The sequence below is a fragment of the Nelusetta ayraudi genome, unplaced genomic scaffold (genome assembly GCF_046127955.1).
Source record: "Nelusetta ayraudi isolate G7.1 ecotype Tasmania unplaced genomic scaffold, CSIRO-AGI_Nayr_v1 ptg000011l, whole genome shotgun sequence".
NCBI lineage: Eukaryota > Metazoa > Chordata > Actinopteri > Tetraodontiformes > Monacanthidae > Nelusetta > Nelusetta ayraudi.
In genome coordinates, this window is record NW_027466061.1 from 24993332 (window position 1) to 25009183 (window position 15852).

General features: G+C 44.7%; 1 protein-coding gene across 4 annotated transcripts; it reads right to left on the bottom strand.

Moving 5' to 3' along the window:
* Positions 1 to 224: 224 nt before the first annotated feature.
* Positions 225 to 11929, bottom strand: il13ra2 (interleukin 13 receptor, alpha 2). 4 transcript variants are annotated; one of them, XM_076022101.1, is made up of 10 exons: positions 11861 to 11929; positions 11372 to 11443; positions 10801 to 10952; positions 6352 to 6508; positions 6120 to 6240; positions 3645 to 3832; positions 3118 to 3272; positions 2153 to 2294; positions 1191 to 1314; positions 225 to 1112 (listed from the first exon to the last, which is right to left on the bottom strand). In XM_076022101.1, the coding sequence occupies exons 2-10, from the start codon at positions 11436 to 11438 to the stop codon at positions 1037 to 1039; spliced, it is 1182 nt and encodes a 393-aa protein (XP_075878216.1). In that variant the 5' UTR covers positions 11439 to 11443; positions 11861 to 11929; the 3' UTR covers positions 225 to 1036. The 4 variants fall into 4 exon arrangements, with proteins under 4 accessions (XP_075878216.1, XP_075878217.1, XP_075878215.1 ...); XM_076022102.1 differs by having other exon boundaries at positions 11866 to 11898; XM_076022100.1 differs by lacking the exon at positions 11861 to 11929 and having other exon boundaries at positions 11372 to 11593.
* Positions 11930 to 15852: the final 3923 nt, after the last annotated feature.

Below are 15852 nucleotides of genomic sequence, written 5' to 3' on the forward strand. Positions count from 1 at the left end.
TTCAGCACATTTAACGCAGATGAGCCCTCAATTAAAATCATTGTTTATTTATTTTACTGAAGAAAATGTTAAATAAAGGTCCCGCAGAGTGCTGTTGATTTAATGACAGTAAACTGTAGGGCACTTGTCTCACTGTAGTTCAGTTTCTGTGGCTGACTTACTCAAACTTCCATCACTTTTTGAGAAGAGCCGGGTAACTGAAGCCAAATTTGACAGCATGTTAATATCGTTGACACAAGTCCTGAAGATCAGATTTATTTCATCTTTTTTCAACAAACACACAACCAACAAGAGAACATCCTGGTAATGAGAGTGGACAATGGCCCTGCACAGTTACATCAACCGTTTTTTGTCACTTTACAACAAAATTCTAACACTTCAAGACAAAACCTGAAAGTAGTCCAGGTGTTAAAAAAGAGGAAAAAAAATTAACTAATTAACTTATCTAACACCAATTACTTCATTATTATGAGGAAGCAGCTGGAAAATATAATAGATTATTTTGAACATATGCTTCTGACATATGGATTTGTGGTAATAAATGGCAAGAGAGTTGTGGGAAATGTGCTGAACAAAACAGTTCGGGTCAAAGAACTAAAGATCCATCTGAAAGTCTAATCATAATATCAAAAAAACAAGATATACTATTTTCACAAATGGTCACTTAAATGTCTTTATGTCTGATATTCAATTTTTAAAAGTCTTATTTACAAAAGGGGAAACGCAACTGGGTTCATACTCGCTGTTGAATGGATAGAAGGTAAAGTTAGCAGCTCTGATGCAAATAAGCTATGAAGTTGCATCCATGAAATATTGTAAGGTTATAATAGGCTTCCTGAATTTAGGCTGAGAAACAATCAGGAGGATGCGGACCTCTGGGGACCCCCGGGGACCCCCGGGGACTTCCCTTCCAATCCCCACGGACATTGACGAGTGTTTTGCACACTGATCACACCTCGGCTGTTTGAGGGGGTGGCAGCGGCGGCGGCGGCAGCAGCAGCAGCAGCAGCAGCGACAGCGACAGCAGCAGTTCAGTTCACCCCTGTGTGTGTGTCCTGCAGGCCTTCACCACCGTCAGGAGTGAACGCGGCTCCTTCTCCTGCCTCGACCTCCTGCAGAGGGACGACAATGCGCAAATGGATATTGGCCGCACGTTCTGTGCACGGCGTGACGCATGCTCATCCACTCACATTTTGCCCACTGCGACCACAAACAGCAGCAGCAGCAACAGCAGCAGCAGCAGGATGGCGAAGGCGTGGACATAGACATAGACTGTGAGGTGCCGCTGCGGGTTGGACCTGACTTTGGTTTTCTCTGAGTTTTCAACAAAATATAGAAACAAAATTTTATTCCGCGTGGAGACCAAGAAGTCACAGCTTCGACGTCATTTCGCTTCTTTTAAGGTCCAGATTGTAATGTTTAGCATGATTTATGATGTTTATATTGGTAAAAAAAAAAACTAAACATACTGCCCATAAATACATTGATAAAAGTCTATAATCGCAGTACAATAAAAGTCATTTGGTTTTCCTACCGTTAGAACGCTTCTTAATTATATATAAGAATGTGCATAGACTGATAAGGGTCTTGCTCGCAACCATCTTGCACCGCCATATTTCTAAGGAAGCCCGGTGTGAACAATGCAGCTGCCCGACAGCGCTTTTAGCACTTTGGGTGACAGCTCGCGTCTTCAAATAAACCAACGAAGAAGAAGGTGGACGAGGCGTCCAGGTTTGGGTGTGCAGGCCATTTATTACAATTGTTATTTTCCACATAACTCATTGATTAAATATCACATAGAGTCCCTGCGCCTTCGTGGCATCGGGGTTTGTATAGAATCAACAGAAAAACTGTCAATCTGGGTGACGGGGCAGCACTGCAATCTGGGTCGCTAGCTAGCACGAGCATACTTAATGAGCTTTTAATTTAAAATTTGTTGCCATTAGTTGAGCCAAATGATATGCACCAGTTCAGATCTGAATTCACGGGCACTGACTTTCACCTCACTGAGAGAATAATTAGACAATAAGAGAGCCGGAGTGAGCTTTTTTTTTTTTTTATTATTATTATTACAGTTATTATTATGATTGTTTTTATTTTAGAGATGTAATGAGCTGCTCAGCCTGCTGTGTTGTGCTGTGACATCATCTACCTTGGTGGCAGCTGGCACGGCTCCACTCACTCCAGAAGCTTCTCTCGGCACAGTACTTGTGTAACCTGGAGCGAACACTGAAGCAGCCTCCCTCTCGTCCACTGGCCACCATCACACTTGTCTCTGCGGTCAAGGTCTGCGTCTGTCGGCCAAACAGTAAGACAGAAAGAAATCAGAAAGAATTCACTTTTTTGTTAAGAGCTGAAGACTTGTTGGACAGAGAAAAAAAGCTTGTTATTGCTGCTGTAACAGAAATTTTTCCGATTTTTTTTCTTCTCCGATTTATTCATGCTGTGAACACACCACAACTCCCATCCAATACACCCACCTTCTTAGTGAGGGTTACATGTAGAGTAGAAGTCTTACAGGTCAAGTGTGTAATTTGGAAGAAGAAACAGCGACATCAAGTGGTTACATTTTAGATTGCAGCGTTCTTACACTCTCCTCTGTCTCTCCCAACCTTGCCAGTGAATCTACAGTGGCCTGCACACGGAAGGCTTCGTCAGGCTTCCTTAGAAATACCGTGGCGCAAGATGGCAACTAACAGGGAGGAAAATCCTTGCTATATGTATATTCTTTTATATATGAGAACTGTTCTGAGGGTAGGGAAACCAAACTGTGAGTACACACTTTCATTCATGTCTTTACGGGCACTATATATGAAGCTTTTACCCATATGAAAATCATAAATCAGGCCAAATTCTACACACTGTACCTTTGATGCAGCGGTTACGTTGGCGTTAGGAAGGAAAACCTGGAAGCGTGATCTTTGTCTTTTCACGTGACACTACACAGACAAATGCCTGAGAAGAGGAACTGCTACATGATGCGCTGATGACTAAGTGCAGATGACTAAGTGCAGAGGACTACGTGCAGATGACTAAGTGCAGAGGACTAAGTGCAGATGACTACGTGCAGATGACTAAGTGCAGATGAGTCATTAAATGGAAGGAGGTTCACATTACCGACGCAACTTTTCCATCGTCGTCCTCCCAACTGTGTTCCACCTCCCATTCCAGACAGTGTGCAGGAACCCTGCTGGCAGGAACATCCCAGTGCAGCTTGAGCTGCACATCTGAAACAACTTGCAGATGCAAGGCCTCGCTGGTTTCGGGTTTCACTGCAGCGTACGCAACAAACAAGTCATAGACAGGTTTTCCAGTGTGGAAATACAGGGGGTAGATTTATTGATTTTGAGTAACAATCATGAAGATGGGGGACCCCCCCTGAATATTGACGGCTATTTCGCACACTGGGGTAATCCAATCCAATCAAATTTACTTGATTTATATAGCATGGTTTTAACAACGCAGCGTTTCCAAAGGGCTGCACGAGCTATAACACAAATAAATAATGTGGTAGAAGCACACACACGGGAAAAAAAAAAGTAAAATAGGATTATAAAAAAATAAAGATGTCTGCAGCAAAAATGCACTTGTGTGGGCTTTTCCTCCAGTAAGCATTTCAAAAATGTGAAGTGGTGTGAGTGTACCATGGTTCTGGATCTGCAGGGAGAAGAACTTGGGCCTGAGGGGGCCTTCAGGGGACGAGCCGTTGACGCACAGGTTAATGTCGGTGAAGTCAGGAAGCGACGACTTGGTGAAGTTGCAGCCCCGCCTCGCCCCCCCGCTCATCACAATGTACCTTGGACACTCCGCTGCGATGTCGAGCCCCCTGTGCCTGCAGGAGACGGGACCACCTTAAGAGTGTCTGTCTTCTCAGTCTGACGGATGTCTGAAAGCTTTCCTCTCAGTTTGGGGAGCTGTGATCTGACTGCGTAGGATGCTGCTTTGCCCTTCACTTGTTGCGTGTTTACAGTGGCTCGCCTCGCCACGGTACGGCGTTAGGGTGTTTGCACTGGCCGCTACACTGTTGTAGGGGGCGCCATTTTGGTACCTCTATACCGTTGAGGGGCCAAGCGAGTCGAAGCGAGTTGAGTGGTGGCGTAGCAACGAGCAGGGCACTGATTGGCTCAGTGTCCTCGTCGATGTCCCCCCCCCCGTCGGAGCGGACATCGACGCCAACTCCTTCTTCGCAGCGCTCCGTGTCAGGTACATTTGACCGTGAATACAAGCAGCTACTATTGATGTTGTACGAATACATTTATGTGTGTGTGTTTGAAAGCAGCTATTTCAATACATGTTTTTTTTGTTTTTTTTGTCTTTTGGGGAGGGGCAGGCGACCCGAGCGTGCCCTTGACGCCGCGGGTGTGTTCGACCGTATTCGCGAAAACGACGAGGGGCAAATGGCGCAGCGCTCGGAAACAAACCGAGTTGCTCCTGCGCGAGGCGCGGCAAGCTAGGGGATCCGAGGAGGCCTTGACATGAGAGGAAATACGGATTCGTCGAGAGGACGTGGCTCTTCGCCGCGAGGAAGCCTCGAACACCGCGTTCCTTGGCTGGCCAGGGCAGCTCGTACAGGCTATTTCAAATAAGTAGGAGGCTCTATTTTGGGCGTGTTTACGGTCTGTTTTCCTGTTGTTCTTTAATAGATGCTATTTTCCCATTATATCTGATCTCGTGTTTATTTTTGGTGAAAATATAAAGGTTGAACAACACCTTTACTCTCCCAGGGAAGTCTGGGCATCTCTGCCGAGGCTGCTACAGTGGCGGGGGGGAAGTGCAAAACAACCGCAAAAGAGAAAACAACCGGAATTCGGAAAACACAACACGTCAACCGAAACGGAAGTGATTCCTTTCCCCCCGGAAACTAAACATGCTCTCCCGTCTACGCTGCCGGTGTCGTGCCAAGGCAGTTATCCCCTTTAGAATTTGTATCCCCTGGTCGTTTATTAGTTCAATCAACGACGCCATGCTACCGACAAATTAGACATTTTATTGAAGTGTATGTTAGTTTTTTCAATGCTGTTACGCTACGGACACATTAGACAGTTATCCAGAATGTTTTTATTCCGCTGTCCTCTACGCGGTGTCGAAGATTATATTCGGCTATTCAGTGCACTGCGTTGGCAATGTCGCGTCTAAGCTAGACGACTCCTTACGCTGTGAAATCACCATCGAAATAGCAGTAGCATGGCGTCGCTGATTAAACTAATCAATGGCCAGGGGATACAAATTCCAGCGTAGACGAGAGAGCACGTTTAGTTTCCGGGGCAAATGTATCACTTCCGTTTTGGTTGATGTGTTGTATTTTTGGTTGATGTGTTGTGTTTTCTGACTTGCGGTTGATTTCCCTATTGCGGTTGTGTTTTGCACTCCCCGGCCACCGTAGGCTGCTGCCCCCGCGACCCGACTCCAGATAATACGGGAAAAAGAAGAAAAAGGCCCTGGGTTCATCTCCCACTGGCCCGGAAAAGCGCCCGCAAAAAAAACTTTCATTCCATGTGCTATAACCATCCTGAACACTCTTTCCCTACATCCGCTGCTGTTGTAATGGCCGCTGGTGTGTTTGAATGTATTATTTTTCTTGTGTCTTGATGGGAACTGTATAAATGTGTTTTGTGGGGCCTGTCAACATGTGGAACAGACAAAGTACAGCACATCTATGTACCTACCTGCCTATCCATCTATCTATCTATCTATCTCATTACTTGTCTGTTCATCGATCAATCTGATTATCTATCTATCTCATTACTTGTCTGTTCATCAATCAATCTGATTATCTATCTATCTATCTATCTATCTCATTACTTGTCTGTTCATCGATCAATCTGATTATCTATCTATCTATCTCATTACTTGTCTGTTCATCGATCAATCTGATTATCTATCTATCTATCTCATTACTTGTCTGTTCATCGATCAATCTGATTATCTATCTATCTATCTATCTCATTACTTGTCTGTTCATCGATCAATCTGATTATCTATCTAGCTATCTATCTATCTCATTACTTGTCTGTTCATCGATCAATCTGATTATCTATCCATCTATCTATCTATCTCATTACTTGTCTGTTCATCTATCGATCTGATTATCTATCTATCTCTCCATCTATCTGACTTACCAGAACCACAGACGTTGCTGTGAGCTGACCGACATCTTTGCGCTTCTTTCCCATGTGCACTCCACGTACTTCTTGTAATAGTACACACAGACAAAGTTCTGGGGTTCTGTGCCGACGGCGCCTGCATTCAGATACAGAGAATTCAGCCAACGACCTGTATGTGTGTGTGTGTGTGTGTGTGTGCCTGTGTCACATTTCAATCCAATCAGAGGACTTCAAGTCTTTTCCTCACCTGCACTCGGAGGTCTCTGGACCAGCTGGGTGTAGTTGGAGCTCTTGACCAGGGTGCCGTTGGTGCAGGGCCCACGCAGCAGGGTGTACACCCTCACTCTGACCTCCCTCATCAGGTCAAACTGGGCGCTGTACGTGTTCTTGTTTGTCCTGACCGCCTGCCAGCACACATGGGAAACCAAACAAATAACATCAGATAAATCTGTTGCCCTCTGTTGTTCACATTGTAAGCAAACTTGCCAAAATCGTCACATATACATAGCCTGCGTCTATTCTTTTATTTATGGGTGTCTCATAAGAGCGTCACCCAAACTGTCCCGTTCGGTTTAGTTTACATATTATACAACATTCCAATCTGGAACCGAGGTCGGATGAGTGAGGTTTGCTTACCAAAGGTTGGGGGGAAAAAATGTGTTTTTATAAAAAAAATAGTCCGTAAACACTTTTTTAACAAAAAAATCATTGTAAAATATTTACTTTGTAGATATAAGGCTAGTTAAACAGTCTGGTTCCAGGGGGTGATCAACTCAATGGGTCTGTCTATTAGAACAGTAAGATGGAGGCAGATGAGGTGATGATCCAATAGTTTATTGTATAGGGTATTGTATGGACTGGTTTTTATTTCAAGGACTCAGTACAGACAACAACGCTGTGACTCCCGACATGCGGCCAGCCAGCTACTTTGTTCTCAGGGGAAAAAAGGGGTGTGACAGTGTAGAGCTGGCTTCCTATATCACTTAAGCTCCGCCCTCCTTGGCCGTGATGGATGCAGGTAGAGGAGGGGGAAGTACGAAGGTGCAAGGAGGAGGTCAGGGATTTTCCACAATCATAATAAACCCCAACAAACCATGGAATTGTGCATCCGCACTGACAGAAACTGGTGAACTGTTGGTGCATGTGGAATGTGTGTGTGTGTGTGTGTGTGTGTGTGTGTGTGTCGGGCTTGCTGTGTGTGCATGCATGCATGGCAGTCATTGATTGTACGCCCAAAGGTCCATTTGTTGGTTCTGGTGTTTTAGTCATTCTGGCATTTAAATAAAAAAATTTTGCACAAGAAAAAAAACAAGACAAATCTCCCAATGAGAAGAAAGAATGTTGGGTTGTGTTCTGAAAAAACTAGCACTGTGTAATGCGATCACAAGTGGCACACTCGAGATGCATGTTAATGCTAAGTGCGAACAGATGCTGCCAGATGCGTTCTTCGTGAACCGATCCCCAAAAACAGTTGCAAGTGGCCAAGTACAAACTGCGGAGGTCCCAGACTAAACCCATTTTCCTGTCTTTGTTTTTCAATTGGACTCTCTTGGCAGCCACTAAAACAAATGATCCAAAAACTCTTTGTTGGGCAAACTTTTTGGCTCATGGGCCACAATGGGTTCTAAAATATGCAGAGAGGCCAAAGCAGGAGCAGACGGGGGGAGTGTTTTGGTGACCCACCTCATAGGAAAAGAAATATATATCATATGTGGGATATGTAGAAAACATGTGTTTTAATAAAATAGAAAATCATTACAACAAAATCTGTGTTTAGTTATAGGTCTTTAGCTCTTTGATGAAATGCCTCTTGAAACACTGAGAGAAATGTCTGAAGTACAGCTATTTTATGACTTACCTTCTATTAATATAATTTAAAGTACAGGGGGCCAGATTAAAAAGCTTAACGGACCACATATGGCCCCCCCCAGCCGTAGTTTGCCCATGCCTGGGCTCAAGGCTGTTGGTACTCAAAGGTGTTGATTATCAACAAGGTGTTGAGTACGCTAAAGGGGTGAAACTCTTGAAAGCTTTACAGCAGACATTAAGCCCTCAGTTTGAGCTTCTCTTCTCAAACGGATGCTTTGTTGTCTCCGCATTTGGATGGAGACCAAGTGAATGTGGCCTCAGAAGCTTCGGGTGTCGTCCATAACACAGGACAATGACTTTTTTTTTTTTGTCCCGTGTTTTGTGGTGTGACAGGCTCTGATGTCCACAGCTTTTTGTTTTCGTGCACACAAAAAATGGAAGGGGGTGAAGTGAATTTAGGATCTTTAAAGTTGTCTGTGTTTTCAGTAGCATATGAATAAAGATTTCGATTTTTATCTATGAGCTTCTACGAATCCCGTATTGTGTGAGGCACCAGGAAAGATTTTTAACTTTGATAAAAAAAAATTAAAAAAAAGTAATTAGTAACAACTAAGCGGTCAGCTCCGCTGCTTTGAAAAAATGCTCTTCTCCACCCACCCCTGAAGCTAAATACTGTGTGTGTGTGTGTGTGTGTGTGTGTGTGCGTGTGCGTGTGAAAGCCAAAATGGTGCTTAACCCCTGTAAAAGCATCTCAAATTCCCATCCCATCATTTTTGGACACAAGCCTCTTTTGATTCCCATTTAAAGGAATCAGTATGGAACCAGGTGAGTGAAGAGCTGCTCGACTACTCGTCTATTGAATGATATGCACTAAATTCTAACAATTAGGGATGCACCGATACCAGCACCGTGTATTCATAAAATACATGCCGATAACATGATACCGATACCAGTATTATATGTATGTATATGACAGTTTTGTTAAATTTGTGTTTGTACTGCAGTGAAACCTGTAACAGCCGGCCCATGTTCTCGAACAGGCACAGGCAAACTATATGTATAAAACTATATATACAGTTGCAAGAAAAAGTATGTGAACCCCTGTTTTTCTCCACACATAGTGTTGTGTGTTCCTTCCAAACAACTCAATTTTGGTTTCATCTGTCCACAGAATATTTTGCCAGTAGTGCTGTGGAACATCCAGGTGCTCTTTTGCAAACTTCAAACGTGCAGCAATGTTTTATTTTTTTTATCTTTTTTTTTTTTTTTTCTTTGGACAGCAATAGCTTCCTCCGTGGTGTCCTCCCCTGAAATCCGTTCTCGTTTAATGTTTTACCTATTGTAGATTTGTCAACAATAATTTTTGTATGTGCCAAAGATTTCTGTAAGTCTTTAGCTGACACTCTAGGACCCTTCTTCACCTCATTGAGCATTCTGCGCTGTACTCTCACAGTCGTCTTTACAGGACGACCACACCTGGGGAAAGTCGCAACAGTACTGAACTTTCTCCATTTGTAGACAGTCGGTCTGACCGTGGACATATGGACATCAAGGGATGTAGAGACACTTTTGTAACCCTTTCCAGCTTCATGCAAGCCAACGATTCTTGATCGTAGATCTTCTGAGAGCTCTTTTGTGCGAGGCATGGTTCATATCAGGCAGTGCCTCTTGAGAATAGCAAACGCAAAACTGGTGTGTGTTTTTTTATAGGGCAGGCCAGCTTTGACCCAACACATCCAATCTCACCACATTGATTAGACTCCAGGTTGGCTGACTCCTGGCCCCAATTGGCTCTCGGAGAAGTCATTAGCCTCGGGGTTCACATGCTTTTTCCACCCTACACTGTGAATGTTTACATGTTGTGTTCAATAAAAACATGAAAACTTAGAAATTGTTGTCCGGTGTGAGTTTAAGCAGACTGTGTTTGTCGAGTGACGAGACTTAGATGAAGATCAGAACATATTTGATGATCAAATTATGCAGAAATCCAAGTAATGCCAAAGGGTCCACATACTGTTTCTTGCAACTGTATATGCAGCCTGTTAATATGAAAGCACATGCAGGAGCAGAACATTCCATGCATCTGCTCCTGCCGCCCCTCTCCCCCATTGTGCATCACCAGTCAAAGTTTTTCCGCCCCTGATCTAGAAAGACATACTGAGGGAACGGAACATCTGTGGGGAAACAAAAATCAAAGTATTTCTATTGTGTGTAACAGCCTTATGAAGTACTCTGTATTGATGAGTGCTGAAATGAAATAACTCTTACACTGCTGTTTTTATAAATAAATAAATAAATTATGATTATAACAATAAAAAAGTGGTACCGGTGCATCCCTGTGTTAACCGTTCCTGCTTTCGTTGCGGACCGTGGTCGGGAGACACAGGGGAGATTCGTCTTCTCCAGGGCCGAAGTAACGTGCTTCCTTCGGAGTTAATTCCCTTGAACAAACTATGACCCCCCCAACCACACACACACACACACACACACACACACACACTGATTGGAGCAGTGGCACACACACACAGAGGAGGAGGACGTGTTGCTGTTGAGACGGGAGTTTATTGTTTTGTGCACTGTAACTCTCTCGCTGCCTGTCCCGGTCGCTGCTGCCACTCATGCACGCACTCGGCCGCTCACTCGCGCGCTGCTTCTCCTCCTTCTTCTTCCCGCTTGGGCACCACGGTGGCTGCGAGCGCCTCTGCTGGCCGCTCGCAGCCACGCACGCACACACCCACACTCACTCACTCACTTCCAATCACGCACTAAGCCGCCTATGACAGACACATTCAGAGACACATCCCACAACACCTGTCAACAATGACGAAATAATTGTTCCCATCACAAAGAGGTCAATATAACATTATCATATCTAACAGCCACTTACCGACCAGCTGTCACTGTTGGTGTCAAAGTACTCCAGCTGGTAGGATCTCTGGCACTCGGTGACGTCAGTCGGACTCGTCGGGGGGCTCCAGCTGATCTGCAGGAGCCCGAGATAACCGGGGTCGAGTATCCTCAGGTTCTCAGGTGGATCCACTGCAGGTGAAAATAAATAAATAAATAAAACAAAATATAATAATAATCCCCCCCCTCTGATTGACCTCTGTCTGGCACACGTGACAAATACTTCTTCTGTTAAGTCAGGCTTTAGTCGGCTCGTAAAGGTGACGATACACCGAGTGCAGCAGCTTTCACTTCCTAATAACCACCGGCTGCAGAGCAGCGGGCTCATTAGCGGGCTGTTCATACATCAGCACCTTGTTCCAATGAAGCGTTTGCACGCACCCGCCAAGCAAACAGTCACTGCCTCGACCTTCCGAGCAACCCTGACGGGGGGAGGCTTGTCTGCTGCCCCCCCCCCCCCCCCCCAGATGAAACTGTCATATTTTCATCTAAGTGGTAAGTCAATATTTAGTTAGATTTAGTTCATAAAGTTTATTTCGACCGGGACCAACCTGTCAATCCGTCGCAGCGCGGCTGAAGCGTGCAGAGCAACAGAGTCAGCAAAGATCCGCTCGCCATCGTCCCTGGATGCGGTGAAGAAATCAGTGTACAGTTCGTGGGATTACTAAACGCGCGCGCGCGGACGAAGTTGTTCTTGTTCTTGTTCTTAGAGTCCAATCCGTCGAAAAAACGTGAAAACGGCATCAGTGCATGAAAATAAAGACGGAACGTTTGCGAATGAATGGGGGGCGGAGGGTGGAAGAAGAAGAAGCCCAAAACCGAGAGGAAAATATTCAGAGAGCGCAGAGCGCCTGCTGCCTTCAGCCGGTCGGTTCAGCGCGGAGACTCCGCGAACTGATCCACGGTGACAGCTTTAACTTTGGGGCAGCATGACATGGGCGTACTTTTTTTTTTTTTTTTAACATGGCAAATTTCTGATTAGCTGTAATTACGCGCACAGAGATGAAACCTCCCTCTGCTAACGCGGAGTCAGCGGTGACGTCACCTCGCTCTCTGCTCCTGTTGAGTTGAAGCGTCCGGTTGAAGCCGACGTGTCCTGTTCAACAGACTGCCAGTTTGTTTATGGAAACATGACGACGTCTGGAAATCAAGGAGTGCACATAAGTATGCAAAGACACAAACACACACACACACACACACACACACACACACACACACACACGGACCAAGGGAGTGGGGGGGGATCTCGAAGCACATGTGCAGTCAGACATCCCGATGCACAAAGCCTGAGCTGCTGGAGGTGGGATGCGGTGAAGGCAGCGCCAGAATTCATGAACCGCTGACAGGGAGGGAGGGAGCAGACAGGGACGAAGGTCAGAGGGGAGAATCCTCAAGATGACATTCCACAGAAACTGTTTTTTTTGTGTGTTTGTTTGTTTCCTTGTTTTTGGCTGACAGCTGGTGGCAACAATCTCACAAAATAAAGATGAGAGAGTGTCGAGGGCGAGACTGCATATATCTTCGGGAGTTGGAACCATTTCGTTTTTTTCAATTCATTTTCAGAAATAAACGATAGAGCTCCAGAAAACTACCTGGTATGTGAGGACTTGTGCACCCTACCGTGTGTGTGTGTGTGTGTGTGTGTTTTGTTTGATTCTATTTTTTTCCCATCCAAGATAAGAAATGCCACAGTGGGTCATTTGCACCAACATTTACGACAACAAGGCATGGGTTTGAAGCGTGACGTTCATCACAGTGTGAAATGCTTGTCCATTCTTGCCAGTCAGTCGGGGAAAACGCAGCAAAGTGGGAAAGGCAGTGGGGCGGGGTTGCGGAGGCAAGTTTTGGGATCTAGAAGATGGATGGGTGGGTGGATGGATGGATGTTAATTGCAATTAAAAAAAATGTTGATATGTAGTTCTGCCACTTTATTCTTGTGCTTTTATTTTGAAGAGCAAAGAGTACTTTGCCATTTCCTTTTTTCCTCCCCAGATTTCTTGTTCTTGTTTCGGAAAGCGACACATTCCGTTGCTCTAGAGTGTAAGTGTTACCACGAGGTGTGTGTGGAAGACAGGCGGTTAGCAGGCTGAGCTCAAGTTTAGCGCCCTTGGAAAGCGGAAGGGGGTAGGAGTAGACTAATGGTGTATTTAATGTGAAATTCATTATTTGAGTTTACAAGGGTTATTGTTTATTAAGTGGAAAGATGCCGACATGATTTGTCCACGTTTTGTGAGATATGACACCACAGCATTTGTATTTTTTGTTTATTTTCTTAGTTTTCACGGTGTCAGGATATGTTAAAGCCAGTGGTGAGAAGAGAGGAGTGAAAATTAAAAGAACACCAGTCAAAGCTCTCTGCATTTGCGTGGTAATTCCACGCGACCTGTCCAGGGTGTCACGGTCACCGTGCCCAGGTCTCCAGCAGACCCCCGTGACCCTGAGCTCAGGAAGAAGAGGGTATGGAAAATGGATGTATAGATGGAGTTCCTGCTGAAGCCGCATTTACTGAAGGTTCTTTAAACTTCAGTATATGACAGGAGACACTTTGATGAACAAAAGTCTCCTGAGGGACATTATACGAAAACACACTGTTTTTGTTTCGCAGCTCGTCAAGGTCTGGACAGCAAAATTCAAGCCCTTTCAGATATAGTCCCACTCTGAAGCCGTTTACTCAGTTTGAGAGAGAGAGAGAGAGAGAGAGAGAGATGCAGCCTGCACATGCACGCGCGGGGACAGCTATCAGCCAGAATTAGCTACAACAAACATTCCCAGAAAAAATGATTCACCCACTGAGTAACGTCCAGAGCACCAGTTGTTACGTGCAGGGTTCCGAAATGACGGAGAATACAAAGTGATCTTGTTTATGATTATCGTCTGCATTAATCCAATTATTTGTGTAAGATTTGCAACATGTTTTCATATTTGTGTGTGAAGGCCAGCAAACTCCCTCAACTCACTCCTTTTCAAATAAAATGTGTGCTGAATCTCATTGTGCAGAGATCTGATTAACATGTGAACATCACAAAGTCTTGAGTCATGGGAGATTTCTTTCGAATAACTAACCATGGAAAGCTGCTGCACACCAGTCCAAAAAGGTTTGAGGCCAGTCCCATGGAGAGAGTCGCGAAAATGGGTCCGCGGGACATCGGCGCGATTTCCTACCAGCCAATGCACCAATACCAATACCAGTGTGTCACTACTATGACAGTATTTTGATAAAAGTATGCAATGCTCAGGAATGTCTCAAATAACACAACATCTGTGGAAAAGATCAGTCATTCTATAATGTGCAATGGCCTTATTAAGTACTCAGTATCAGTATGGGTGAAATGCTGAAATGAAAGTAAGGCCCTGTTTGCACTTGGTCATTTCATGCGTTTTTCGTATTCCGATCGGCAAAAAACACACGAAGTAACCAAGTGGAAACAGTCCAAATCCGTTTTGTCATCCGAATACCAAAACCACCTCCTTGGTATTCGCATCGCATAAAAACGCATTCGTCACGGACGTGCGAACAGAATGCGATCTCAGTCCACATTACCGACCGCCTACTCCACTCACCTCTCCTGTGTACGTACTTGGTCGGCGCCCCACCTCCCGGCGTCGTCATTATAAAGTTACAAACAAGAAGCGAAAACAAATCATTTTTGTTAGACTCTTTTATTAAGATGCTAATAAATTTCATTCCGGATTAGCGTATTTTGTCAGTGGAGCAGCGGTCGCAGTTTCCCCACATATGTGATTAAATGTGCGATCCGAAAATTTGCCAGCCACTGTTGATCCGAAAAAGAAGTTGTCGCCACTCTGTCCCACCGGTCGTTAACTCCTCGTTCGGATCCATACGAGCTGCAGTAGAATTAAAACCAGTGACTTGATATAGTGATGTGCGGATCGCTCCTGAAATATCGATACTTCCGACACTAGATCTTTATGCTGTAAAATCGATTCTCAAATGAAAATATCGATACTTTCGATACTTCAGTGTTTTGTGGTGATGTACATCATTAACACGAATACTGAGATCTTGTCTAAATGACACGCTGCTGGGAGGCAGGGGTGGCGCTTGCGGACAGGCAAGCCAGGCAGTTGCTTGGGACCCCGGCCACTCGGGGGGGCCCCCCCTTGTAGGACCCCGCCCCATTTGCCTTCAGCCTGCACCTGAACACGTACGGCGTGACAAGCGATACTGGTCATGTCACACTTTTGGTCACAGTTTGCAAACTTGCCAAAACTTGCTTGTGCAGACAACATGAAGAAGAGTTATTGTGGGAAATAGCGCTGAAGTCCCGCTAAATAAATTGCTAAATAAGTGTGTCTTATGTCTTGTATTTTTAAGCTATAATTTTAAATGCACTACATTTTTTTTCTTTTTTAGATTTATCAGGCACTTCAGATGTATTTGCTCAAAGTATCGGATCGGTATCGCCAATACCAGTCTGAATTTTACCCAGTATCGGATCGAAAAGGAAATTGGTGGTATCGAAGATCACTAACTTGATATAGTCCGCAAACAGGAAGTTGATTCTTATTCGCTGTCATGTAAAACTCGCCGTGGTTTTGCACTTTACTGCCCCCAGTCGTTAAAAACGGAAATGACGCATGTTGCATTTGCATAGGTTCAGCGGGGGGGGGGGTGCATATACAATATATAAATCGGTCTTTTACAGGTTTTCACGTTGGTGCATTTGTTCATTTAATCAGTGTCAGTGTCGTCATGTGTACAATTAAGACCATAAAGAGTGAGTTCCACTTTGATAATGACTCCGTTTAATGTTTTGTAAGAAACACCTGGAAATTTTACAGATGATATGTACAGAGATTCGGCTCTATGCCGTTCTTGCATGCATTTGTCTCATTTTTTCAGATACAAAAAGGCCTATATACATATTTGAACACGTCCTTGGCAGTGTAGCTTTTTAGACACAACTCACTGTTCCACTGACCAGAGGTGGCAGAGGGAAAATCATAGCAGCAAACACTGAGAAATGAATTGATGATGCAGGACTCTGCGGGGACCCTTGGCGAGCGCCTA

Coding starts and splice junctions, on each gene's coding strand:
- il13ra2 (XM_076022100.1), bottom strand. CDS start 11,564: ATGCCGTTTTCACGTTTTTTCGACGGATTGGACTCTAAGAACAAGAAC. Junction 2,295..3,117: donor ACGATGGAAAAGTTGCGTCG/GTAATGTGAACC, acceptor TTTGGCCGACAG/ACGCAGACCTTGACCGCAGA. Junction 1,113..1,190: donor GTGGTCGCAGTGGGCAAAAT/GTGAGTGGATGA, acceptor GTCCCTCTGCAG/GAGGTCGAGGCAGGAGAAGG.